Below are 25,946 nucleotides of genomic sequence, written 5' to 3' on the forward strand. Positions count from 1 at the left end.
TTTTCTTTTTCTTTTTTCCTGCTTTCTTAATTTATTATATTGATTTTGGACATGTCATTAAGGTTACACACGGTACAGGAAGTGATCATCATTTCAGGCACAGAATACAGTCCCTCGGCCAAACACAAGCTTCCATTCAAAAACAGCGATGACGGATCTCTTATATTTGGTGAGTATTTTTGTGTATTTCATTAATGTGTTGCAATTAATACAGTGTAAATGACGCTCTTTCATTAAGTCCCAGTTATCTGAATAATTATACTGAACATATTGACTGTCTTGCGAACAATAATAATACAATTTGCGCTAAAACTGTGTAAAATAAATGTGCCATTGGTTTTCCTATTTATATTTAAGAGCCCAGTTGGTCATATGGTTATTTGGAGATTAAAAAAATCTCTTAATGTTACATTTTAGGTGATAAGTGTATTGGTAATAACTATAATCTCTTAACAGAGGACAGGATGAAAAAAAAAAACATTTGAAAGCTTTCGCACTTTCAAAATAAAGATTGTGTGACGTATGTATATCAATTTTTGTTTTAATAGTTAATGATCTGCTTCACACCGAAAACTGTGAATATTTCCAGTGGTTTTATTTTCTTTTGTATTCGTATGCATTTTAAACTGTAGAAATATAGTGAAAGTGTAACATGCACAAAAGCGGATATGTGCATCTTTTCTAAAATGATAAGCAATGCATTCAGAGTTTAATCCTCTGGAGAGTCAGAAATTATAGAACAAATTATTAAAGGTGTCAATGCATAAGTGAAAGTTGAAGCGTATTTGTACATAGGACTGCTGAACGACCAATTTAAAACAAAAACTCGTGGTATTGATAAGCAAAAATGAACTTTGACGTGTTTATGATACAATGGCTTGCGTGCTGGATGCGTATCGTATGCACGCCAAAGTTTAAGTAAGATACTTTTTTAGCGTACTATTTTTGCGCAGTTTCATGAGTCCAACAGACAGGCCTAGTGACAGAGGTAAAAATACACGTGAACTCTTACTCTCAGCGAGCTCAGAGTATTTTGGGCTCTTGACTCCGTGTCTATCGGTGTCGTTTTCAGTCTGAAGCAGAGTAAGCTAATGGACAACTTCATTCCGCACTTCACTGGATTATTTCAAGGATTAAGTAATGCGGAGTGAGAATTTATAACCGAAAGGATGTAGTTGAGAGGACGACGCTATTTTCATTGTGAAGTCGGCGCCAGAGAGCGACAGCTTGACCTTGTCGTGCTTTATTGACATGGAAGCAACAAATGCGCGCGGCGCAGAGAGCGCAGCCTGGGCTGCGGAGGAGAGGGCAGACATGGCGGGTTTCGGATAGTGATAGAAATGTGCAACCGCAAATAGTTCAAAAAGAGTCTGTGATTCGTGTTTCGTTGTGACTGAAAGATGTGGAATGCGTTTGGAAATGGATCTAGCGGGTACGTGAGCAAGGCGCAAGGCTGGGAGTTTGTCCCGTGCTCGCGTCTGGAGAGACCCGGGAAGAAGCTCCAGAGTCCCGCCAGGGTTCGGTCTTTCCCGAGCAACCTTCCGGAGCTTCCACCTGGACCTCCTCCCGCCGCCGCCGCGTCCGACGCGACCCACCCGGAGCTGCAGAGTCCGCACACGCGCACAAAAAAGAAGCTCGAGGAACTAAAGAAGCGCTTCGACCAGGAGAAGGAGGAGTGGAGAGTGGAGAAGGAAACGCTTTTGAGACAAGTCGCTGATATACAAGTACAAACGGACGCGCGCGCGCGACGCGACTGAATGCGTTTGAGACGCCGACGTCTTCTCTTATTCTGCGTTGTGTTTGCAGGGTGGAGAGAACAGGAGGATACTGTTGGATCTGAAGTGTGTTTTAGAGGAGGTGCAGTCGGGGGTGAAGCGCGAGGAGAGTAAACGGGGAGAGCTGGAGCTGCAGTACATGAAGGATCGATGCGCGTGGGACCTGGAGCGATCAGAGCTGAAAAGTCGCATTACTCAGGTACGAAAAGCACGTCTTTTGATGATCTACTGATTGCTCCGCCGTCTTTAATAGCACTTTTACTCCAGCGGGTGTTTCCTAGGGTTATTCAACACGTGCACGGTCATTTTCCAGGGTAAAGGATACTGTTATTTAAACATGGACTATAATCCATGTTCAGGCGTGTTGTCAGACTATGTGGGGGTAAGTTGTCCCAGTGTGAACTTGATGTGAACTGATATGAACTGAAATACTGTGACTTACGGCATATGCGATAGAGCTATTGCATTAAATACTAAGGTAAAAAAAAAATCCAGTGCATGCATTATATATAATGTCTTTCTGATAACAAAAAAAAAACCTATCATGAACCAAAAAAACATTTTTTAGTTAGTTTCGGTCGACAAAAACTAAATAAACAAAATAACAGCACATTTATGGAAAAAGATTTGGTTACAAATTAAAGCGCTAAAAGTCATCGATCTCGACTGGCGTGTGGATAATGCACGCATATGATTATTTGTTGGTCGTTAAATGCTTGCCATTGAGCATAGCTCAGAGATTGCATAGGCTTTGTATGTAACACAAACGCTATCAAGTGCAAATATATCCTGTCAACAGCAGCTTTGTGGGTAAAGCAGCCACACAAGACCGGCTATTAGATGATATCTACAAAGAATGAAAAAGTAATTTGACATTCCGCAGTAAAACGTAGGAGTAATATGTGGAAACTATGTTACCAAACTAAAAATAGCACCCACGTCTGATTAGTTTTCACCTTAGTGTATTGTCCTTCTCGAGTGGAACGCTATCCTTATAAAGACACGGTCCAGATCTGCGTTCACCATCCACGGTGAGAGACGACTGGAGTTTTATACATTATTGTGGATGAGTGACTCAGACACTCCTAATACAGTAGCACAGACAGCGTGAAGATGAGCTTTGAACGGTTGTGTGATGCCAGATCTTGTGACCAACTGCACCTCAGGACATATACTAGACACAGAGCGCCATTAGACAGAGACTCCATCACGCTGTGGTCCAAGCTAAACACAGAAACATACAAAAGAAGAGCCTCGTAGCGGCGTGCTGTCGTTTAGTGGGGCCGCGCACTTCACCGCAACTGCACTTGTTTGAATTCAGAAAACGGTTTGGGTTTCGCCACACGAATCCACCCAAAGTATTAGTCGGTGCGGAGAACAGAATACAGGGAGGGGTCAAACTAAACTTTAAAAACTTGTTTTCTTTGCCGTCCACATCCTACCACAGCACATACTTTTGTCCCAGTGGATTTCTTAGGTTTACCGCTAGGCATTCGCAGCAGGGTATGTGCCAGCATACTTCTAAGCATATTTCTGATCTTTAAAACAGAGATGAGTTCCTCCAGGGCCCCACCCTTAGGAATGTGAGATGCTAAAGGATTGGTCTTGCTGTCTATTAATAGAGAGCTGTTTTTGTGACATTGTTACCCAGACGCAGAGCGCACAGCAACCGCGCTCATTATATTTTAGTCTTAAAACTTGAGCAGCATCCGACCGCTATCAACTCTGGTTACATGGCACATCAGTGTTTCACATGGCCTCTGCTTGTAAACACACACTGCTAGCGTACCCAGGAGAGCGCGTCGGTTCAATGACAGTGTGCCAGCACATTTTAGTGCTATAGGAGCGCACTGTTTATACAAACACTGCTTCAGTCTGGTTCGTTGCTATGAGAAGAATAAATAAGATTCACCTATTTTTGTCTTGCCAGTCGCACAGATAGTGGCTTAAGCAGGTTTAGTCCAAGCAAGACTTCAAAACATCTCAACTGAGTTATCGGCTATTTTAAGATGTCCGATTTGTTGGACTTACTTTATATGTTCAGAAAAGATTTTTAATACGCTTCCATTTTTAATGCTCTTATGCTCAGCAATGTTATTTGAAATAAAAAGCTTTTGCAACATTGTAAATGCATTTATTATTAGTTTTGTCCGATGTAATGCTTCCTTATTCCTTAAAATTATCCCTAAATAAACTGTAGTGCACAGCCTTAAGAAAATTAATAAAACACAACAAGCCAAATTATGCAGACTATAGGCCACAGTGACATCAACAGCATCTGTCAGCTGCAGAGTTCAATCAAGCTCGTGACAAATATGGATTTAGTGTCTGCTGTCTAGTGAGCTCTCTCTCCAGGATCATCGGGGGGTCAGCATGCCGACATGGCCTCTCCATTACATAGTCACTAGGCTCAGGATGGGCATGTTGAGGACTCAAGGTCCATTTCATCCTGTTGGCGATAGGTTTCCCGAAACTCCTCTTTCCTGTTCAAATGCTTGCTTTTCTCTGTACAACTGTCCTATACCCCCATTTCCTTTTTGGTGGTCAGCAAATCCCTGCCTCTCTTCCCCCACAGTTAGAAGCCCGGGGATGTAGTGTGGTGGCGGAGACTGTGAGGAGTCCAGAAGTAGGGGACACTCTGAAACGGGAGAGAGCAGAACAAAAGAAGCTGCTGGCAGACACTCACAGTGCGGCCATGGACCTCCGCTGCAGGCTGGAGAACAGCGAGAAGGGCTGGGTGAAGGAGAAATCTGAGCTGCTGGAACGCTTTGAGGCTGAGAGGAAGGAGTGGGAGAACCAGCTCATGGACATGCAGCGGAGGATTGAGGAGGTGAGCTCAGCTCAGAGAACCGTATCTTGTTTCAAACTGACTCCCTAACTACTCCTGTTCACTTCCACGCTAAATGAAGCCTTGATGGATAATGGTGACACCTAAAATTGGAAGTAGTGAAGTCACATTATATAAACCGTGCCAAAGAAAGTTTAGCTCGGTGGCGACTGGCAATCATCAGACAGAAGCTGAGAGCTCCAAGCTAGTGGTAGTGAAAGTGCAAACATGTATGCATTTGGCAGATGTTTCATTTCAAAGATATGCATCTTATTCATACAGGTATGTAAGATTTTACTCCAGATTTTCACTCGCCCAAAGGTACTGTAAAATTAGAGGCGACTCGCTGCTCATACATGCGAATCAATCACGCAGCGTGAATTATAAAAGACGCAATCTGAGAGAATATCTGTGTAATATCTGTGATTCAGAATCCTGCTGTGAAATGAGTTCTGACTGAAACATACATTATGATCTACAGCCAATGAGAGAGCAAGAAACAGAGCAGCGGGAAGTTCATGGGGGAGTTATAGACCATAATATCACAATAACTATTTCCTCCTCCATCACTTTCACTTCAGATCAGTGCAGAATTTGTATCAACGTCTTGCAGACTACCATTTTAATGTCATTTCCACAATTGAGCTTTGTTATTTCCTCATCACACACTATTATGTGTGCTCGTTTGTTGGCGATTCTTCTTATTGTAAAGTCATGCAGCGTGTAACCTCCTGTCGCCGAGCCATCATTAAATGTGAACACAGCGGCAACTGAATGCTACCCCAGATAGTCGTGCAGTGTGAACTCGGCATAACCTTTTCTGTCCATTCCTTTTCATCCAAGTCTGTCAAAGTGTAATCCCGTAGAGACCAAACATGAAATTTTAGTAACTAGTAACTCTGAACACCTTGATTAGTTTACTCATGTGTGTTTGATTAGGCCTGGAGCTAAACTCAACTAGGTAATGGCCCTCTAGGGCTGGGTTGAGGGACTGAACCACGACTTCGATTTTTAGTATGTAGTCACATATGTATTTTGGCAGCCACTTTTGTGCAACTTACTCCATATTCATGGTTTATATTTTATAATTTCTTGCATTATCTGGAAATGGAACCCACAATATTGGCATTGGGAGGCCGATCTGTACTACAAGGGTTGCTGAAACCTGCTCATGGAGGGCCACTGTACTACAGAGTTTTGCTTCAAAACTAATTAAACACACCTGCGCAAAGTAATCAAGGTCTTCAGACTAATTAAAAACATCAAGGCAAGTGCGCTGAAGCTGGTTGGATCTAAACTCAGGAGTGGGATTTAACAACCCTGCTTTTGTTAGGTGACGAGTTTTGGAAGATTTACCAAGAAAAACATAATTTTTTTGTCTTTTCTAGTTGTACAATGAAGTGAGGGCCCACCGTACAGGAAGTTCTCTGAGACCAATTACTGATGGACAGAATGCACTAAGGCTCAGCTCATGTTCTGCCAGCACTTTGTCGAGTGCAGTAACCTATCCCTCAGACGCCCAGAGCAATGAATACTCTGAGGCTCTAACCCAGCAAAGCAATGTCAGCATCGACTCCCAACAAAGTCAACTCAGTCAGAACACCAGTGAAGCCAGCGACCAATGCAACAGCGATCAAAGCGAACTATTAAATCAGCAAGATTCTGCTGAACAACAGGCCATAGACACTGTAGAGCTGGAAGAAATCCTGGAAAGCTGTTTGAAAAAGAATATGGGGAACAAGTCCTGCTTCACTGGCCAAGATGACCTCCTTAACCCTTTCAAACGATTTCAGAGCATGGAAATAAGCTGTGGAAGCGACAAAAAGAAGAATAATACTGCCCTTAATGCGGTGAGACTTTGTTGATCATTACACTCTAACGGTGGTCATCTTTCAGGATTTACTATTATACTCTTGCTATACTTTTTTTGACAAACCTCCTAAAGTATTCCTTATTGGATGCACAAAACCTAGGGAGCTGTAAATCCACTCTTAGGACTGTGACGGTCACCATGACAGCTGCATAATGATGGTCGCCATGACAACCAGTGCCATTAACCACCACAGTGTGTTTTTTTTTGTAAATTGTTCATTCATGAACTCACACCAGACAACAAAATACAATAGAACACAATTATATTATTAAAGCTGTCTACACTGGATACGACACAACAAATCCTGGACAGTAAACATTTGCCTCGTAATATTTATGACGTGCTGACAAGTTCAAATCATTTTAATGGTCTCTTTGTTGTGTCCAGTGTAGACAGACTTTTGCTGTTGTGGTGCAGCATGTCAAATGGGCAAAGGAAGGAATTTGCGCAACAAGTATACCGTCTGAAGGCATGTTCAATGTGGCTCGTAACACCAATGAGATCCTCCCTTATTCTGAACAATATCAACATGCTTATGTTCTGTCAAGAATATAAAAAATTCAAAAAACAAGGTGGACTTAAAGGAATAATTGACTTAAAAATTAAAATGAACCCACATTTTACTCACCCCAAAGCCATCTTAGGTGTATATGACTTTCTTCTATCAGACAAACACAGTCAGAGTTTGTAATTTGCCCTGTATCTTCTAAGCTTGTTAATGCTGCAAGTACATTGAGTCATAGGTCTGCCAAGAAGCCAGAAAATAACACGAGTCAGTTATTTACATAGAAATATTTTGTTCCAAAAAGCCATCGATCTGCTTCAGAGGACATGTAATAACCCCCTGAAGGTGTATAGGTTAGTTTTACATCGCAGTACTTCAAAATAATGGCCACTATCCACAAGCATTACCAAGCTTGGAAGAGCCAGGATAAATAAATATAAAACTAAAAAAAAGTGGGGTAGAATGGCTGAACTAAAATTTGGCTGAACTATTCCTTTTAAGCATTGGTGCTTACATTCTAATTGTTAACAGGCCAACACAGATTTTTCCAGCATGTGACTGAAGTTATTTACAAATTATTTAGGCTACTTTATTTTTTTAACTGTTATTTCTTTTATAGCCCAATGTTTTGTAGGCTGCATGTTAAATGAAAATAAAAAAGTACATTTGTTAAAAGATGTTTAAGCCATGCCCACATTTATTTATTTTTTGTTTTACAATTGTGTATACATATATTTGCATGTAAACACCATGTTACGGTTGGTAATAAGTCCATTACTGTCACAGCCCTACCCACTGTACATTTACTTATCATCCATTATATTTCATGTTAGGATGCTGCTATGTGGGGCTAAAGATGTGCTATATTATATTGTGGTTTGAGCTCTAAAGTTTGTATCTAAGTCCTCTTATTCATCAACATCTTGCAGGCACTTAAGGAAATTGCTCGTGTGAGTGAAGAACTCTGTAGCTACCAGGAGGAAACAAGGAAGTGGCCTGATATTAAGAGGTAAACCTGCAAACAGGTGCTGCATGCATCATAAATAAATCAGATCAGTGCTTAATAACGACCTCGCTTTGTTTGGTTTGCCGCCTTAGAAGTCGCAGTGAGTCAACGTTTTTTCCAAGAGAGGCTGATTTGGTGGAGAGGGTAAAAAACAATCTGGAAATGGAAGACACAATTTTGTACTTGAAAAACATGAGTGAAGACCTTAAATCCCTCGATGAGCAATACTGGACGAATTGGGAAGGTTGTAACATGGAATCGCAGCAAAGTGAGGCTAAGCCACAATACAACATGAGACAACAAGCCCCACCCATACCAGCCCGTAGTACATCTTGGTACCTAAGCAGTCCTTGCGTTTCAGAAATAGAGTCCACTTGTGCAGAGCAAGGATGTCAATGGCCAGGAACCCACCCAGACAGAAAGTACACCAGTCCCGCAATTGTACGAAAATTTGAAGCAATGCTTCAAGAAAATGAGGGGAAAATTCTGACAGACTCTGGGAACGTAGCCTGCTCCGTGCCTGTTGATTCCAAGTCTAATATCAGCTGCTGCCAGAGCCGCTGGTCCTGCGATGGAAGTAGATTTGGCAGCAACCAGTTATCCAGATATCTACCTGTTAAGAGATGTCTCTCAAATGTGGACATTGCAGCTGCAGCCTCAGATCGCAGTCTAAACCAAATAGATGAACACAACCAGGGTGCATATCCTCCTTTGAACATGCCTTCAGATTCTGCTGCATCACTAGACTTTATTTCGCCATATCCCAGTACTGCGGCTATTTCCAGGAATGAGAGACTTGAGCAGAAAACTGCAGAGTTCAACCGTACGCTCTTCCAGGCAGGGATGGGCGTTCGGTGTGATGAGGACATTTCCATGAAGGTCTCCGCTGATTCTTCTCACAGTCTACCAGAGGCCGTATCAAAGGACACGTTTATAGACAGTCCTTCGAGGCACGTTGAAGACAATCCCAAGGATGTACTCTCAGATCTCGTGGCACAGTGCTCAAACGAGGAGGGAAGAAGGAAAGAAACAAAGAGCCTTTTCACTAACTCTTCATCACTGCAGCAGGAAGTGCTTAGTCTGAAGCAAGACAGTGAAGTTAAGTCTTCACCAGTTAAACAGCTTGTCCCAAGTGTTGGAGAAAAACTGAGTGCAAGTCCACCACATCTGCAAACCCAGTTGGAAAGGTCCAGCAAAGATCTGGAAGTTGGTACAGACCAACAGCAAGTAGACAAAAAAGCCAAACAAACAAAAAAGGACATGTGTTGCACCAGGTCTCGGATTCTAGAGGAAAATCCATGGAAGCCTTCTACGCTAGCAGCCTATCCTCGCCCAATGGAGTCTAGGTCCAACTATGGAGCTGTTGAGAGGATTCTCAAAAATTACGAGGATTTGGAGAGATCTCAGGAGCAGCATCAGCGATCACAGCCCAGTCCGGGGAAAAAGGAAGACCTTGTGGACCTATTGGAAATGTTGGATATGCAGCATGAGCCTAGCATGAGATTAACACACACACCGCACCAGCAGGTCATAGCCCACAAAGAGACACATGTATCAGTGCAGGTCAGTACTGCACACACTCCCGAACACAGACCCATGCCATTCAAGCCACAAAAGCACACACTTTCACCCGAACTGCAAACATTCAAGTACATGCTAAACGACTCAGGTGGAGAAGTGTATGAGGTGCGAGTGTAGATGACTGCGGTGTATTAAAGGGACAGTTCATCCACCCCTAAAAACTCTGTCATCGTATACGCATCCTGAATTTCTTGCTTTTGTTGAACACGCAAGAATGTATTTTGATGAATGCCGGCAACCAAACGTAATATTTTCCTGCATACTATGGAAGCCAGTGGCTGGTGAGTAAATGATGACAGATTTTGGGTGAACTATCACTTTAAATCCCAAAGTAGCTATACTTCATTTTTGCATGTGTATTAAACATTTGATGTATACTTTCCCTCGCATACATGTAAAAAGTAAAGTATACTTTGGTTTTAAGTAGAAATTAGTTCCTGATGCATTTGCTAAAAGGTCTGAGAGCCTGTGTTGTGAATATACACATGGTTAAAGAGTGCAAACTTCTTCCGCTGTGACAATATTAAGAACACCAATCTTCATTAAAACATTTTAGACATAAATGAATAGGTTAATAGGTTGTCTCTGCGAGTGCTGTACAGTCTTACAGTAACTGATGAATGTGTGTGAGCAGGGATTTTTCTCAGTGCTAAGTAACATAAGTCATTGCTTAGAAAGATTATAAAAAATAATTTTTAATCTACGACTGAAAGTCTTTTCTGAAGTCTGGAAATATTTAGAATTTATTGTTCAAATACCTTGTTGCCACAAAACCATCTAAGCAACACACTTAAAATTCCTTAAGTTGTATTTCTGTCAGAAGACATTGGCAGACTGCTCTAAGCAAGGAGCCCAGAAGCTTCTTATTGTTGGATTAAGGCTTGTAATGAAAAGAATTAGTTTAATTTTTATCTTTCATGTCTAGCTCTTTAGAAAACCCCAATTAACTGTTTTTTTATAGGAGGCCAAAGTATGTGGTGTAATTACAGAAACATGTAGCGTGACCAGGAGTCTAGTGAAACTAGTCCTCTGCACGGACTGCCTGCTTTGAGAACTACACAAAATGACTCGAAATGATTGTCAGATGAGTCAGAGCAGCATCAGAGAGATTTAATCAGCTCTTTTATTTTAACTTAGTTCTAAAATGGAAAACATATGAAGGAGACAAAAGTTCAGACATTGCCTTGAAAAGCATTGGCACTGAAAGAAGTGCAAGAAACTGTATTTTTTGCTTTTTTGTTGGATTATGATTTTTTTCCGTGACAGTTAGGCACCCTAAGATCTAACTGCTGTACTGAACTTATAAAAATCATCCTGTTGTGTCAAATTGAGTTTCGTCAGCTTACGTTGCAATTTAAACCATATATACATTTTGGATACAATGCACTGTAGGTTTGCATCGTAGATTGAACTGCATAAAGGAGAATAAGAAGAAAACAGGTTTCTCTTTTATTATTTGGGCTTGGATAGAAACATGGTGAGAGTTTTAGTGAGATTCATCCACACGCAGGAAAGCACATGTACGCTATTACGCCGTTGACAGGAATATTTCAACCCGTTAAGGCTTCACAAAAATATTTGTCTCAACAGCAATGCAAAGAGTCCTCGCTAGCTATCAAGAAGAGCTTTTCACGACCTGCGCGTCCGGCAAAGAGACGTTTGCCCTCTCGCTGGGCTAGCCGCCCGTCTGCATCAGCTCCCTCGCCACCACCCACAGGCTTCACCCAGAGACAAACACTCACCTACTCCACCTTTCACACAGAGACCGTCATCTAAATTAGATCACGTCCGACGCCTTTAAGCTCTACATGTTGCCTGACGAGCCACGATGACTGTCCAGTTTCGTTGTTTACATTTCTATAACCATGAACTCAAACTGCCTTTTCATGCTTTCTTCTCAAAGACGTGTACATTTCATTTCTACCAACGTGACTTGTTTTCTGTGTCCATAAACCAGTATTAATCATATTTTATAGCTGCGAATGTAGACCTGTTTTCTGTCCCCGTGTGGCCTCGTCTGCTCGCGAGGCCTTGATGTCTGATCGAGCGTATCTTCTACCAACTTCACCAAAGCCACAGACTTGCTTTCTACGGAAACCAACGGATTCTGCGCTCGGTTTACGTGCTTATCTGGTCTGAGACATATCATCTAGACAATGCCTTCGCAGTCCTTTTCTTGATAATTACTATCTCAAGTCAAACTGTATTCAGCATTTATAAAATAAAATACTGACACTCATCTCTAGATGCGTTTTATGTTAGCCTTCTTGGCAAAACCGGTGTTTTGTATGTGGTGTTTTTGGCGTGTGTGTACACTAAAAACACACTTTGAATACAGTGTCCAAAGCACACTTCATTTTACGTGCTGAATTTGCTTTGCACCTCACATTCCTTGATCTAAAACTCTATTTCTGTCAGCTAGACATTCAGACTCCGACCTTGCCGTCTCCAGTTCAATACAGAATTAAGAAAATGTTTTCGCAGCTGCAGCATCCTGTCAGAAAACCTTAGCCGACATGCCAGGACAAAGATCACCTTCCCCAAGCTCAAATCAGCTCATCGCTGTCCACATTTATTCCACTTCACTCAAACATCTTTCCCAACAGGAAGCCAGAGGCCCAACATAGGCGTCAGCCATGAAAAGATGGAGCATCTGTGGACCTGTCACCGAGCGCTATGAAATCCGACAACACTTGACTGTCAATGAAAGGCATTGAAATTTGTTATCGCACTCTTTTGGGTTTAGTACTTTTATTAGAAAATATTTTTATTGCACCACTGTTTCCGGTTATGCAACATAATACCTTGGCGTATAGCGTTTATTATTTTTCGTTAGAGGTTTCTTTAAACTCATATATAAGCTAGTAGGTCCGTGTAAACATCTTAAAGCGTAAGGGTAAAATGAAGTTATTAACGTTTGCGTCCTCAGACCAAGAACTATTCGCGCGCGTCTGTTTGGCGCCAGATAAAAATACGCGCGTAGTCTGTCCCGCTGTGACGTGTAACCCGAAACCTTAAAGGTCTAGGACCTAGTAATATTATCTAATAAATAATTAAATCTGTCATTTCCGTAATGTCAACCAGTCTGAGATGTACGACTGTATACAGAATGGGAGATAAAAGTGGTCATAAATTAAAATTATACGCCTAGTTTTTTTTTAACAATGAATATGTCTTATCTTTAAGCTATGCTGTGGATAAATTAAATGTATTAGTTTGGGTCAATAGGTAGCAGGTTAGATAAGGTTACGTCTCAGCTCGGTATCCAATCACAGCAGAATAAATCTGATTGGTCCGGTGTTGAGAGTAAAGATATTTCTACTGATGCTATTCTATCCTCTGGAGAAGGGAAGAATACATCGAGCTAACATGCTGCAATGCTGATATTTTTCATTTTAAAAAATAATATTTAACAGTTAAAAGTTATGATTTATCAGATTGTTCAAAAAATGAAAGAAAGCAAGAAGTTTGTTTCCCGTAAAGTAATATCGGACCCCTTAAAGTGATTTATTTTGTCAAATTTTATTTTAGGAAGGTTATGTTTTATGCCAAATTCAATTATTTTTATAAGCCTTTTTTGATTAGTACTGTGGAACGAGAAGAGTAAGTTACCAATCAAATAAAATCTGTAACAAAATTAATTTGCACTACATAAGAGCACAAAAGTGGCCAGTGGGTATTTACAGACATCTAACGAAGTCATGTTCAGATTCATATTTTCAATTTATAATTTAGAAAATGAAAAAAAAAAAGAAAAGAAAATTAAAGCTGTCATTAATGTTACACGTAACACTAATATGTTTATGGGCTATGCATTCTAAATAAAAACCCTTCTCATGCATGGTGTGCTGTGCAGTATTATTCTGAGCAAGTTAAACATTACTGCTCAGGTAGAAACAGAGAGTGTTCCTCTCATCAGTCTGAGGAAGAGCGTCCAGGTGAGGCAGGGTCTTCTTCTGGTTCTCACACACTTTCTGGCAGTGTTTCTCAGTGTGTGTGTGTGTTTAGGTCCCACTGAGGTTGGCCCTAACTGAAGGTTAATGTCTGTTACATACATGATACCATCCTTTAGGTCCGTGCAGGGAGCGCGTTGACGAACAGCGCCGCCTCGTGGACATGTAAAGCATCTTCTAGAAAACAAGGTGAATAACCCCGTCGTCATCTCTGGTACGGATTTCGTCTGCTTTCGCATGAAAGTGATTTTCTTCGACGCTCTCATTCCAAACAGCGGCAGCTTCATTCGTTAACGCGGGGCTCCAACGAGGCGGGATCTACATGTCAACACTTTGTTTCTTTCAGGACCGTTTTTAAAGTTACGCCGACTTCTCAAAACGGGTCAAGTGCGGGTCAAGTGCGACTCAAAGCGTTAAAAGCAGAACAAGATCATTCCAGAGCGGGGCAAGGTGATTAATGACATGTTAAGTGTTATATTGCAGCTTCCTATAGTTTGAAAACTACGTGTTTAAAACCTCTCTCTCTCTCTCCGGACAGACTCGGCAGCGGCATCATGAGTGTGTGCGGAGCGGCTCGGTGCCGGTGGGCCCTGAGGAGGACCCTCCAGCAGAACCGAACCAGAACCGTCTGCGGGAGCGGGTCTGCCGACGGTTTCCGGGAGAAGCTGCAGGCGTTCTCCGGGGGATCCGTGGAGCTCCGGAAGCAGCAGGAGTCCGGCATCGCGGTGCTCACCGTCAACAACCCCGCGCGCAGGAACGCGTTCTCCGGTGTTCACTTCACACACGACCTGACAGACCCAGCACCCGTGTATTTGTCACAGTAGACGACGATGCACTGTATGGATCATATAAAAAAACAATAGGATATTAAATAAAGATCATGCTCCATTAATATACATTTTTAAGTAATTAAATTTTAGAATAATAATATGCATCGCTCAGAGCTTAATTTAGAGAACTTTAAAGGCAATTTTATTTTGAAAATGTAGTTTTTTCAGATATTATATTTTCGAAGAGCTGTATCTTTAAATACCGTCCTATCTTAACATACCGCGTATTTAATTCAGATTTAACAATTTTGCAAAACTGATCCTTTATGACACGGCATTATTTTAAAATATGTGGCGAACACGAAAGTTCTGGGATAAAATGGGTGACCATGCTGTCTATTACACTCTATAAATGCAAATTTGTGAAACTTGGTTCGTTCATTTCGTTCTTGTGAGATGATCCTAGGTTTTAAAATGTAGTTTTCATTTTGTAAGGCTGATAGTCTGGATCTGGAGGTAAACGATAAAATAAAATCTGACATCTGATGCGCTTATGAAAAGCATGGTAAATTATGAAAGCGTGGTTTTCAGTGCAGGTTAATGCAAACTTCATGTCTTCTTAAAAGAAAATTCAGTTCGCAAGTTTAAATAAAGGCCCCTTGGACATAAAAGTTGCTAAAGTTTATTTTGCTGTCAAACAATTAAATGTGATTAATTGCATCCAAAATGTTATAAATGTATTTACTATGTAAATGCATTATGTATGTATAAATTCACACTCATACAGTACATATTTAGAAAATATTTAAATGTATATAAATAATATATATTATATATAAATAAATTTTTAAATTTATATGTACACAGTAGATATTCATATATTACTCCTATATTATTATTAAGATATATTTTTGCTTGCATTTAGTTTAGCACTGAATGGTTTGACAGCTCTGCTTATTTTAAAGTTGTGTTGGTTGTGTGTGTGTGTGTGTGTGTGTTTCCAGGCAGCATGATGCTTGAACTGGAGCAGCGGGTGTGTGACCTGGAGAGCTGGACCCAAGGGAAGGCTGTGATCGTGCAGGGAGCTGCTGGAACCTTCTGCTCTGGATCGGATCTCAATGCAGTCAGAGCCACAGCGAACCCACACGTGAGAGCGCCTGCTGTCACATGATCATTTCACTAGCTATTGAGATACAAAAGTAATTGTACCCCAAGAACAACTTTTAGACATAACAAACTCAGGCGAGGTAAATTACGCCTGCATTTGCGCAAAAATAGCTTCCAAAAACACGAGATTGAAAGCCATACGCGCACTGCTTCCAGTTGATGTAATGTTGGCTGTGTTTTTCAGGATGGCTTGAAGATGTGTGAGTTCATGCAGGACACTCTCACCAGACTCCTCAGGTTGGTCTTCCTTTGCACTTTGGTCATACAGTCATTTTGCAGCGCACTATGGGATTGAATTGGTGCGTTCATTTTTTGGTTTCCCTAAGAACCTTTGAGGGAATAGAGCTTTAAAGAACCATTTTTCTCAAACTGTTTTCCACTGTAATGTGACGGAGCAATGGTTCCACTGATGTTAGATGTTCTTCAAAGATGCCAGTAAAGCTGATAGACACTAATGCAATGTGCTTAATAACACAGCGATCTGTTGGGACTCATTGATTCCTGCAGAGCTAAACTCCTGTTTCTTCCAGGTAGGCTGCCGCTCGTCTCAGCCGCTCTGGTGGAGGGAAGAGCACTGGGAGGAGGAGCAGAGCTCACCACTGCCTGCGACTTCAGGTTCAAAACACACCCGTTTGGAGTCAAACAAGTCATTTTTTATTCTTGCAGTCCATGCCAGATGGAAAAATGTGCGCTTCCGTAATGCACTTAAAGTGCTCTATGTTCATGCACTAATTTTGCTGTTAATATGCAAAAAAAAAATACTCAAATGAGCTATTTTGAGACATTTGTGTATATGAACAAAGCAATTTTGCATTTAGCAGAACTTTATCCAACAAACGGAGGAATTCATTCTAAAGAGGCAAATAGACACCAGAAGAGCTTGCAGCACAAGATTTTAGGCATCGTTCAAAGTAAATGGTGGCTAGACGGGGAGATTTTTTTTTTTAGAGGTGTTGCTTGAAAATTGTCAGAGATTCAGCATTCCAGATCGAGGTGGGAAGTTGATTCCACCGGCCAGGTATGGTGAATAGAAACATTCTGGAAAGTGGTTCTGGAAAGCCTGTCTGGAAAGTGACTGTTTCCCAGAAAGTGCTCCCTTGCTGATCTCAGGTTTCTGGAGGGGATCTAGATTCTAAAGAACGAGTGGAAGTAGGCGGGTGCTGAGACTGTGACTTCTATATGATACTGGGGGTCAGGTTGAGCTGCAGGTGATGATCCTCCATGAGATGTTCTCCAGGCAGCCAGAGATCCACACAGCTAGCGTTCAATCATCCGGTTGAAAAGAGAGGCAGTAGTGATAGGAGAAGCCATGAGCCTTTGTGACGGGACCCAGTGATGTAGTGTACGTGAAGAAGAGGAGGGGTCCAAGAACGGATCCCTGAGGAACCCCAGTGACCAGCTGATGTGTTTTAGATATCTCTCTTCCCCAGGCCACCCTGAAACACTTACCAGTGAACTAGTGAAGTGAAATCCCAGAGATGAGAGGGTGACAGGAGGACCTGATGATTGACGCTCAGAAGCAGCAGATAGTGAACACACAAATGTATGAAAGGTGGGATTGAGTGTACTACAAGTGGTAACTTAATATATACTTTTAATACGGAGATGGCATGTTAAAAATGGTTTAGTTCATATTCACAGTGTCTCAAAATAGCACAGTTCAGGACGCTTAGATGCTCTGAAGAACTGAAAAGTTCGATTGAAGCACAAAGTAGTTTCACTTTCACAACAAAACACAGCATCTCCAGAACGAACATGTTGCGTAACATTTGGTTGGTGTTTAAAAATAAACCCACTCTGTGATGTAGACAAGTGGGGGCGTGTTTAAACGAGCCGTTTGAGCCGTTGTGGACAAGATCTTTTTGAAACTTTCGTTTTAGAAACTTTAGGGATCTTATCTATGACTAACCGCTTGCAAGACTCCAAAGATAAAGGAAAACTTGCATCATATGACCCCCTTCCTGTCACCAGAACTTCACATTTCATTTCTGTTTCTAGGTTGATGACGTCTGATGGTGTTATCCAGTTTGTTCATAAGCACATGGGTTTGGTACCTGGATGGGGAGGAGCTGCCAGGCTAGTTCGTATTGTTGGCAGTCAGAACGCCCTGACGCTACTGAGCGGGGCTAAAAAAGTCGATCCAGACTTTGGAAAACAGATAGGACTGGTTGATGAGGTGCTCCACTGCTCTTCTGGTGAAGGACAAGCACTGTCTCACGCCGAGCGGTGGCTGGCTCAGTTCATCAAGGGCCCAGCTCCGGTGATCCAGGCACTGAAGAAGGTCGTCGTCTCGGGAAGAGAGCTTCCTCTGGACGAAGCCATGAAAACCGAGAGAAGTGTGTTTGGGACCGTATGGGGCGGCCCGGCCAACCTCGAAGCTCTGGCTGAAAAACCGAAGCATAAGTGACCGAAAGGATTGTTTTGCAGAGTTCGTGTCGACTTGCACATGCACGTATTACTAAATTAATATCATTTATCTGAGTGGTGTTTCTTTCAGAGATTTGCGGGATTTTCTCCACATTCATGCAGTCCTTTATTAATGGCCTTTATCCAACGCCATAGCGTAACATTCTTGTCTTATTTTTGCGTAAAGCACAAACCAAAGCAATGCTGGCTAATTAAAACACATGAATCCAAGGTCAATCAAACTCAGTGTGAAGGTGAGCGTCACCATGCCTCATCAAGAACTAAATGCTTTGATACCTTCAGTCCTATTGAGCGTTCATAGCTGTGTATAATTGTTTTTATAGTCTTCATATTGAATATATTCATGGAAGAACCATGCTTGATGTGACTGGCCTCATCCTGTCGGGTGATCAGAAACTTGGACCAGTCCCTGAGGTAACGAGGTATTGTGAAGTATTGTGCCTGCGTTTAAATTTCTTTACAAAACGAATAAAAAAACGAATCTTTTTGAAATGCGTTTTCTTTTATAGGACCGCAGTGTTTAGAATGCTAAGTTTGGCAAACTTTTGACTTTTTCAGAAAAGAATTCACCCAATGATCCACATTGCCCACGTTTTTGAGTAAATGTGGCTAGTTACTGTACTTAAGTGTCTTTGGCTGCTTTGTAGTTTTTGAAGAAGTACGTGCTCTATTATACTCCACTACATTTGTGGTGCAGTTCCTCCTTATATTTCGCACGACACCTAACTTTTTCTTGATCCATCCATCTACCTGAAATCATACGACATCACAGATAAAGGACACCTAATTTAGTGATATTTAATGTTATATGTTAGCTTACACAGCACCTGCATGTCTCTTTAATTTAACCATTAAGCCCCGGTCAGATCAGTGGACGTGAAGGGGCTGATCATCAGAAGAAGGTCCCAGTCCACTGCAGCGGGGTCGGTCCGGTTGCCGGTGTTGTTCAGTCGTTTGGCGCAGCGGCTCGCTGTTTTACGCGAGTTAATCATTGATCGCTGACGTTACACCGGCGGTGTGTGTGTGTGTGTGTGTGTGTGTGTGTGTGTATGGGCACAGCACAGCACAGCACTGCAGTTTCTGTATTTCAGCTCCTCTCTCTGCGCCAGACTGACTGTATTCTCGCCGCGCGCGGATCTCGGTGACTCCCGGTGAAGCGCGAGCGCGTCGGTGCTGCTGTGACGGGACCGCGGGAGCTGCGGCAGCACACACGGTAAACCACCACACGTTACCACATATCTCTATTAATACTGAGATTATGCGATGTTTAATGGTTATTGCACATAGATAGAGATTGATGCGTTCAAGATATGTTTATGGATAGATGTTCAGTCTGCTCTTTTTTTTATTTATTTATTTTTTACCCCTCAGCCTATTAATATGGTCTCCAACGCTCATGCATGTCCTCATATTTAAAACTGTTCGAAAAGTTGCAATGGGCTCAGTGTTATAATTAAAACGGGCTTAAATGTAGTGAGGTAAATATGAAAATACTAATGCACAGCTATAGTTTCTTAATCGTCTGTGTACATAGTGCGAATGGTTGCCTTCAGCTCTTATAAGCCAGAGGCATAATTCTCATTCTCACATTGTTTTATTGCATTTCGGATGAGATACACCAATGTTGCTTTCATGCATCAGCACATCTGCATCATAAAGGGGGCTTTCTTTGACAATGGGACCTTTAGAAACACCACAGGAAAATTCAGAAGTCAAATTTATGCCACCATGAAAATTTCAATGCCATTTCCTACATTAACTCTTAATTGGAAATAATTCTTGCGGACATTACTTTTTAATAGCTATTTTGTATATGTGGATTTTTGGATAACTCGACTAAATTGGAGTTGCAGCGGCAAACAATAGAAAATATTCTCTCTTAAATGTAAACAAACCTTAATATTTTTGATAATAACCAAACAAACTGTTAGAAAGAGATACATTTTTGTCTATGGTGAGGATGACGGCGCGTCCACGGGACATAAATGCGCAATAATTATATGAATTATTTTCACACAATAAATATTAACATGTTTTATTTCAATGTTTGTTTAGCTCGTAGCGTCACGCAACTAATCGTATTTTTTTTACAGTGTACTGTCGGCCTTAGAGATTTGCTGTGCATTGCGATACAACAGAAATAATTAAAAAATCTGAGTAACCGGCCAGAAAACCAATCACTCATAACGTAATGCTATATTCTGTGCCGTGTGTGGTAGAGGAAACGGCTCCTCGGATCCACAAAGAGTGAGTCTGACCGTGATGTGATGACTTCTGTCAGTCAGGTCTACAGTATGTGTCTCTATCTGCTGAGTTCAGATGATGGGACTGTCATAACCCAGATTATGGGACATTGATGACTCAGTTAACGTCCATCCAGTGGGTAAACATTAGGTAAAGCATTCCTGCTCTCTATCAGATGTACATCTGTGCACCCTGGACATTTCCGTAGACCTACCTTAACTGTAAACTTTACACCAGCCATCGTTTGCATGTTGACTGAGGTCCAGTCAAATCTCGCAGGTAAGAAACACGTGACCTATAATCCACGAGGAGACTGATCTATCACCAGCTGTTACTGCGTGAGGCTCTCAACTTTATCAGAGTTTTGATGCACGCGCATTTCTGACACGGAGACCAGAATGCTTTTACGCTTAGACTAATCTCCTACCGTTGTTTGTTCTTATGGCAACACACTGCATCAAGACTTGTTTATATAAAAATAACTTGTGGTTTAATTGAAGTGAATGTTCATTGCAGGAGTTTTGGGATGACTGGTTTCAGGCTGACAGGTGTACAGGGTTCTTTGAGGTCTCATTTCCCTAGTTTTTTCGGTCCTTCATCGTCTGCAAACAAAGACAGGTCTTTATATGACATAAGCAAGCATATCTACTTGTTCTTGTGTGGATGTGCTCTAAACTGGAGCTTTGGGAACATCTAGAGCCGGTGTCGTCCAGTATGTACTCGACAGGGATAAAGTTTTATATCTCGCACTGGTTTTACATAGTTCTGCATTATAATGCAGTTGATATGAAAATGTGTCAGATATATAACAGGCCTGGTCAGTGCTGGGGTTAATCATCTACTCATGGTTAGCCTAACTTTAACACACAGGTCATTTTCCTAAGTTATGAGTAATGCAAAAGTTCATTTTCTTTTAAAGGTCAGAAACCTTTTCATCAATGCTTTCATTGTGTTCTCCAGTTGAATATTTTCCTCCATGATGTTCAGTGATTGCTGATGTATTTTTGTGTCTTCGTTGACCTTCATGAGCAGTAGCTGAATGTCACATGGTGCCTTGTCTTTGTCAGAAAAAGGTCAAATTAGTGGATATTTTTAGAGACTTATTGACCGTGACACAATCTCCAGAGGTCATCTTTCTGATATCATTTAATAATCCATTTTTTTTCCCCTGCATATTTGTACAGTTCCAACCGTTGTCTGATTTGGCAGATTTTTAAAATGTAAATTGAAAACAACCAAAATGCTTAATTGTTTCAGTTGCATACCGGTATTTATTTTTTGATATAAAAATACACAGAAACCGACATAATTGTGAAAAATACCGTGATATACATTTTTGGTTATACCACTAGTCCTCAATACTCCTTTACGAAGCTGGTATTTTTTTGTCTAAACTTTAAATGGAATATGCGTAACGTCATTGTATCTTTTCCATTTTTGAACGAATGAGTAAATAATTCCCATTTACACCCACATCTTAAACATCTGAATTCAAAATGGTTTTACCGCAGCGAACAAGTTGGAAACAAAAATACAATGCAACGTACGTGTCTGACTGTGACAGATTTTTATTGTAAGACACGGTCCGCAATACAGGCAGGGACGAGGTTATCGAAGGTAAATCACGACAAGCGAGGTTCAGCGGACGGTAAACGTAACCAAACAGGGCAAACACAGACAGATCCTCCGGGTGAATGAACAATAGTACAAACATGACAGACAGAGTCCAAATAACAAGATGGCAGGGATGGCCAAAGAAACTAGGCAAACGGTGACACATGGGCATTTGTGTGTGTGTTAGGCCATATCAGCCATAAAGAGATTTTTATTTAGAAAATAAACTAAGACAATACCCAATATGCCTTTCGTTTCCTCTCAGGTGCCGTTAACGCAGGAATCGGAGGTTAGCTGGTTGTTTGTGTGATAGCCTATGCGCTGGCTGACCTTGCGTGGATTTAAACGGAAAAATGTAGAATTTTGCAATGTTCGTCTTTATCACCGATTGCAAAATAATGGACAAAGATATCCTCCCCCCGACCGCGGCCGCTTAGTTTACAGCGGTAATAAAAGAGAATATCTCATGAGCGCCACCTACTGTCAGGGAGTCAACTTACATCTTCTTTTAGGCCATTTGCTGTTTTTCTTTGCACTGGTAGGATAATTTCACACATCTAAAGTTATTTTTTACCTTACCTTTTGAAATCATATGTCTGTTTTTTTAGTTATATGAGGTTAAAGGACATATTTTGCCTGCAATTTAACTAAGGTTCAAATCACAAGTCTCAAATCATTTATTATTTTTGGTTTAGTGAACATTAGGAGTACAGAAAAACAGACGATAAACACTTTATTTCTTATTTTTGCACTATTGTAAACCAGAAACGTTATTATATATTCATACATCACATCGTTTGTTGTTTTTTCTCTTTAAAGCAATAGCCCCACCTAAAATGAAAATGCCACCATCATTTGAAGCCTCGTGTCACAGTTTGAGTTTCTTTCATTCATGAGCAAAATAGATGACATTTTAAAAAGACAGTCGACGGCAGCCATTGGCTTCCATAGTATTTCTTATTCCTACCGTGGAAGACAATGGTGGCCCAAAGCAGCCTGGTAACAAACTGTGTTCGGCAGAACAAATTAGGAACTTTCTTTTCGCTAAATTCCTACAGCAAGAGGATATATTCCCTTTAAACACACAGACGTTCTGCTTTCTGTCACATTCATTACTAAAAATCAGAATAATGTACGGGCGTTTTTTGTTTATGATGTGCACGCTGTCTTTCATGCATAATTAAATCAAGCGTATCGATTCCCTGCCTGCGTACGTCCGTGCATCGACCGTGTTGTGTTTGCTGTGAATCCGGCAGGCGATGGAGAAGCTGCGGGATCATCCTCCGGCCGAGCAGGGCTCCAGCGAACGCAGCGGCTCGCCGAGTCCCGGAGACACGCTGCCCTGGAACCTCCCCAAACACCAGCGGGTCAAGCGCTCCAAATCGGCCTCCGGAGAGGTGCTGGACCCGGCCGAGAGGGCCGTCATCCGCATCGCAGGTCCGTGCATCATATCTGCTGACCTAATCACGCTGCCAGATGAAGCAGCGTAGCCGTGCTGATGGTCGTTTCGAGTGTCTCTCTCTAACAGAGGCACGGACCACTCGAGTATAAATCGTTAAGGCTAATTTGAGTCATGTGGGACCTATAGCTTCATTGTTGGAGGAGTGTAGTTGGAATGGATTTAGCGCATTAGACGGCATTACCGCTTTCGATAAGAGTAATCATAACCTGAGTGCAATGTTGACGTGAAATATGAGCCATGCGTGAATAGAAACCTTTCGAGTGCGCATCTGAACACAAACACGCTCAATAACATGAAGCAGCGACAGACTTACAGTACAGCGGGCTTCAATGGAAATGTGGTCAAATACTTCCCAAGGTTTCACAGACGAGGTTTCTTAAGCCTAGTCCGAGACTAAAATGAAATTTGTTTAACTGAAAGAAATGTTCACTACGTTAAAATATTTAGTTGTCGATTTGTTCTATTATTATACACTTTAAAATGGTGGAAAAAAACGACTACAATTCTGCAGTAAAAAATACGGTAACAACGTATTAGAATTTTACATTACATTACAATTTACAGTTAAATACCGTAATTTCGGTAACTGATAAAATGCTAAAATACTAACCTGTTAATCCGTTGAAATCCGTTTTGTAAATATACTGATAACCACCAAGTGCAGCGGGCGATGAACCAAAGCCCAGGCAGCTTTTAGAGGTGAACGTATATAGAAGGTGCTCGGTGTCATTCACACAAACACTAAACACCATCACGGTGAGACTCATTAAACTAAAATATGCAATGAACATGAATTTAATAACATTAGATGTAACGTTCACCCTTAATAAACATAACTGAAAGAAAAGCTAAGGAGAAATATCAGGCTTTTAAAGAAAAAAACTTCAAATTCAAAATAAATTTGAAATACAATGCAAGGAATTCTGGGAAATGTAAGTTTTTTTTCCTGTAGATTTTATAGTAATTTACAGTTAACCATTTAATATGTTTTTAATATGTTCCTTTTGAAATCACAGTAATGTTTTAGTGTTTTTTTTAATGTTAAAATACCTAAAATCATTCAATTTGGAGTTATTGATTTATAATATATTTTTTTGTATAATACTATATTTAAAATGCTTAAATACAATATTTTACAACCTTTAGACTTACTGATTAACTATAATTTTACTATATTTTTCATTTTTTTAAATTAGAACGTTTTAAGTGACTAGACTTAGACTAGATTTAGGGTTACTAGTTTATTATACTTTCAAAGTACATAATTATATTTTAAATGACTGGTTATGGACTTTTTTCACACAACGCCCCAGAGCTGAGGTTCACAGTCACGACACAGCAGCACTGCCTCAGGAGCTCTTTTCAGATTAGCTTCAGAACATGCAAAGTTCTTGATTCATGTCCTGAAAAGCTCAGTGTTATGGCTCGTTTGTGCTCCTCTTGCATCTGCAGTCAGAGCGAGACAAAATCTTCAGTGATGGACAGAAAGAGTGTCTGATGTGACGTGAGTGTCCTCAGGAAAACTACAGTAAGAATCTGAGACAGTTCAGCTTCTCACAGGTCTCTCTATTGACTCTGTCAGCACACACACAGACACACACAGACACACACACACACACACACACACACACACACACACAGACACAGACACACACACACACACACACACACACACACACACACAGACACACACACACACACACACACACACACACACACACAGACACACACACACACACACACACACACACACAGACACAGACACACACAGACACAGACACACACACACACACACACACACACACACACACACACACACACACACACACACACACACAGACACACACAGACACAGACACACACAGACACACACAGACACACACACACACACACACACACACACACACACACACACACACACACACACACAGACACAGACACACACACACACACACACACACACACACACACACACACACACACACAGACACACACACACACACACACACACACACACACACACACACACAGACACACACACACACACACACACACACACACACACACACAGACACACACACACACACACACACACACACACACACACACACACACACACACACAGACACAGTCCTGCTGACAGACTTTTGAATTCAGTGCCATTTTTTTCTGTAAAGGATCATAACACTGAAGCTCTATTTGTACTGTACTTTTAATCACATGAATGCAGACTTGGTGAGCAGTAGAAACTTTATTTAAAGTCATACGACCCCAAACAGTGTGTTGTTGATGTAGTTTTGGTATTATGTTAATGAATCTATAAGTATTCATAGACTGTTTCTGTTACAAAATAATAATGAAAGGCTTTGAAGAAATGAGGGTGTTCATGTTTATATTCGCCAGTGAGCGCTTTGAGGGGGTTGGTGTTCTCGTGATGTCATCAGCCCACAGTGATGTCACTTCCCTTCATCGTGTGAGTAGTCACATGGTCTTTTCAGGTGATTGGTCGATGGTTCAACAACCTGGTAACTAAAGCGAGCAAAGACGGCTGACGTGAAAGCGCTTCTGCTGACGGACAGATCTTACTGACAGCGAGCAAATGATGATCCTTCCTTTTTCGTGACGCTGAGTGGATGTGAAGCCGCACAGATATGAGTGTTTCCTGTAGTGCTGCAGCGCGGTCCTGACATGACGGATGACACGCGGCTAGCTGCTGTTAGCGAGCGCTGAGTCAGAGCCGCG

The 25,946-nt window shown here is 41.3% G+C and overlaps 2 protein-coding genes across 5 annotated transcripts; both read left to right on the top strand.

Moving 5' to 3' along the window:
* The first annotated feature begins 31 nt into the window (after window positions 1-31).
* Window positions 32-11,806, top strand: soga3a (SOGA family member 3a). Of its 3 annotated transcripts, none has more exons than XM_043260569.1 (7): window positions 32-169; window positions 1,807-1,974; window positions 4,351-4,605; window positions 5,991-6,452; window positions 7,910-7,989; window positions 8,079-9,549; window positions 11,158-11,806. In XM_043260569.1, exons 1-7 carry the CDS (start codon window positions 149-151, stop codon window positions 11,341-11,343), a joined length of 2,643 nt encoding a protein of 880 aa, XP_043116504.1. In that variant the 5' UTR covers window positions 32-148; the 3' UTR covers window positions 11,344-11,806. The 3 variants fall into 3 exon arrangements, with proteins under 3 accessions (XP_043116504.1, XP_043116505.1, XP_043116503.1); XM_043260568.1 differs by lacking the exon at window positions 32-169 and adding an exon at window positions 192-1,724; XM_043260570.1 differs by lacking the exons at window positions 32-169; window positions 5,991-6,452 and adding an exon at window positions 190-1,724.
* Window positions 11,807-13,225: 1,419 nt separating this feature from the next.
* On the top strand, window positions 13,226-18,376 carry echdc1 (enoyl CoA hydratase domain containing 1). 2 transcript variants are annotated; one of them, XM_043260572.1, is made up of 6 exons: window positions 13,226-13,970; window positions 14,059-14,288; window positions 15,295-15,437; window positions 15,642-15,694; window positions 15,992-16,072; window positions 17,456-18,376. In XM_043260572.1, the coding sequence occupies exons 2-6, from the start codon at window positions 14,075-14,077 to the stop codon at window positions 17,862-17,864; spliced, it is 900 nt and encodes a 299-aa protein (XP_043116507.1). In that variant the 5' UTR covers window positions 13,226-13,970; window positions 14,059-14,074; the 3' UTR covers window positions 17,865-18,376. The 2 variants fall into 2 exon arrangements, with proteins under 2 accessions (XP_043116507.1, XP_043116508.1); XM_043260573.1 differs by lacking the exon at window positions 13,226-13,970 and having other exon boundaries at window positions 14,146-14,357.
* The last annotated feature ends 7,570 nt before the right edge of the window (window positions 18,377-25,946 follow it).

This window comes from Puntigrus tetrazona, chromosome 16 (genome assembly GCF_018831695.1).
Source record: "Puntigrus tetrazona isolate hp1 chromosome 16, ASM1883169v1, whole genome shotgun sequence".
Taxonomy (NCBI): Eukaryota; Metazoa; Chordata; class Actinopteri; order Cypriniformes; family Cyprinidae; genus Puntigrus; species Puntigrus tetrazona.

Excerpts from the sequence above, each read along its gene's own strand:
- echdc1 (XM_043260572.1), top strand. The coding sequence starts at position 14,075 with ATGAGTGTGTGCGGAGCGGCTCGGTGCCGGTGGGCCCTGAGGAGGACC. Across the intron at positions 15,438-15,641 it reads GAGCCACAGCGAACCCACAC|GATGGCTTGAAGATGTGTGA; the intron begins GTGAGAGCGCCT and ends TGTGTTTTTCAG. Across the intron at positions 16,073-17,455 it reads ACCACTGCCTGCGACTTCAG|GTTGATGACGTCTGATGGTG; the intron begins GTTCAAAACACA and ends TTCTGTTTCTAG.
- soga3a (XM_043260568.1), top strand. The coding sequence starts at position 1,401 with ATGTGGAATGCGTTTGGAAATGGATCTAGCGGGTACGTGAGCAAGGCG. Across the intron at positions 6,453-7,909 it reads ATAATACTGCCCTTAATGCG|GCACTTAAGGAAATTGCTCG; the intron begins GTGAGACTTTGT and ends AACATCTTGCAG. Across the intron at positions 9,550-11,157 it reads AGACACATGTATCAGTGCAG|CAATGCAAAGAGTCCTCGCT; the intron begins GTCAGTACTGCA and ends TTGTCTCAACAG.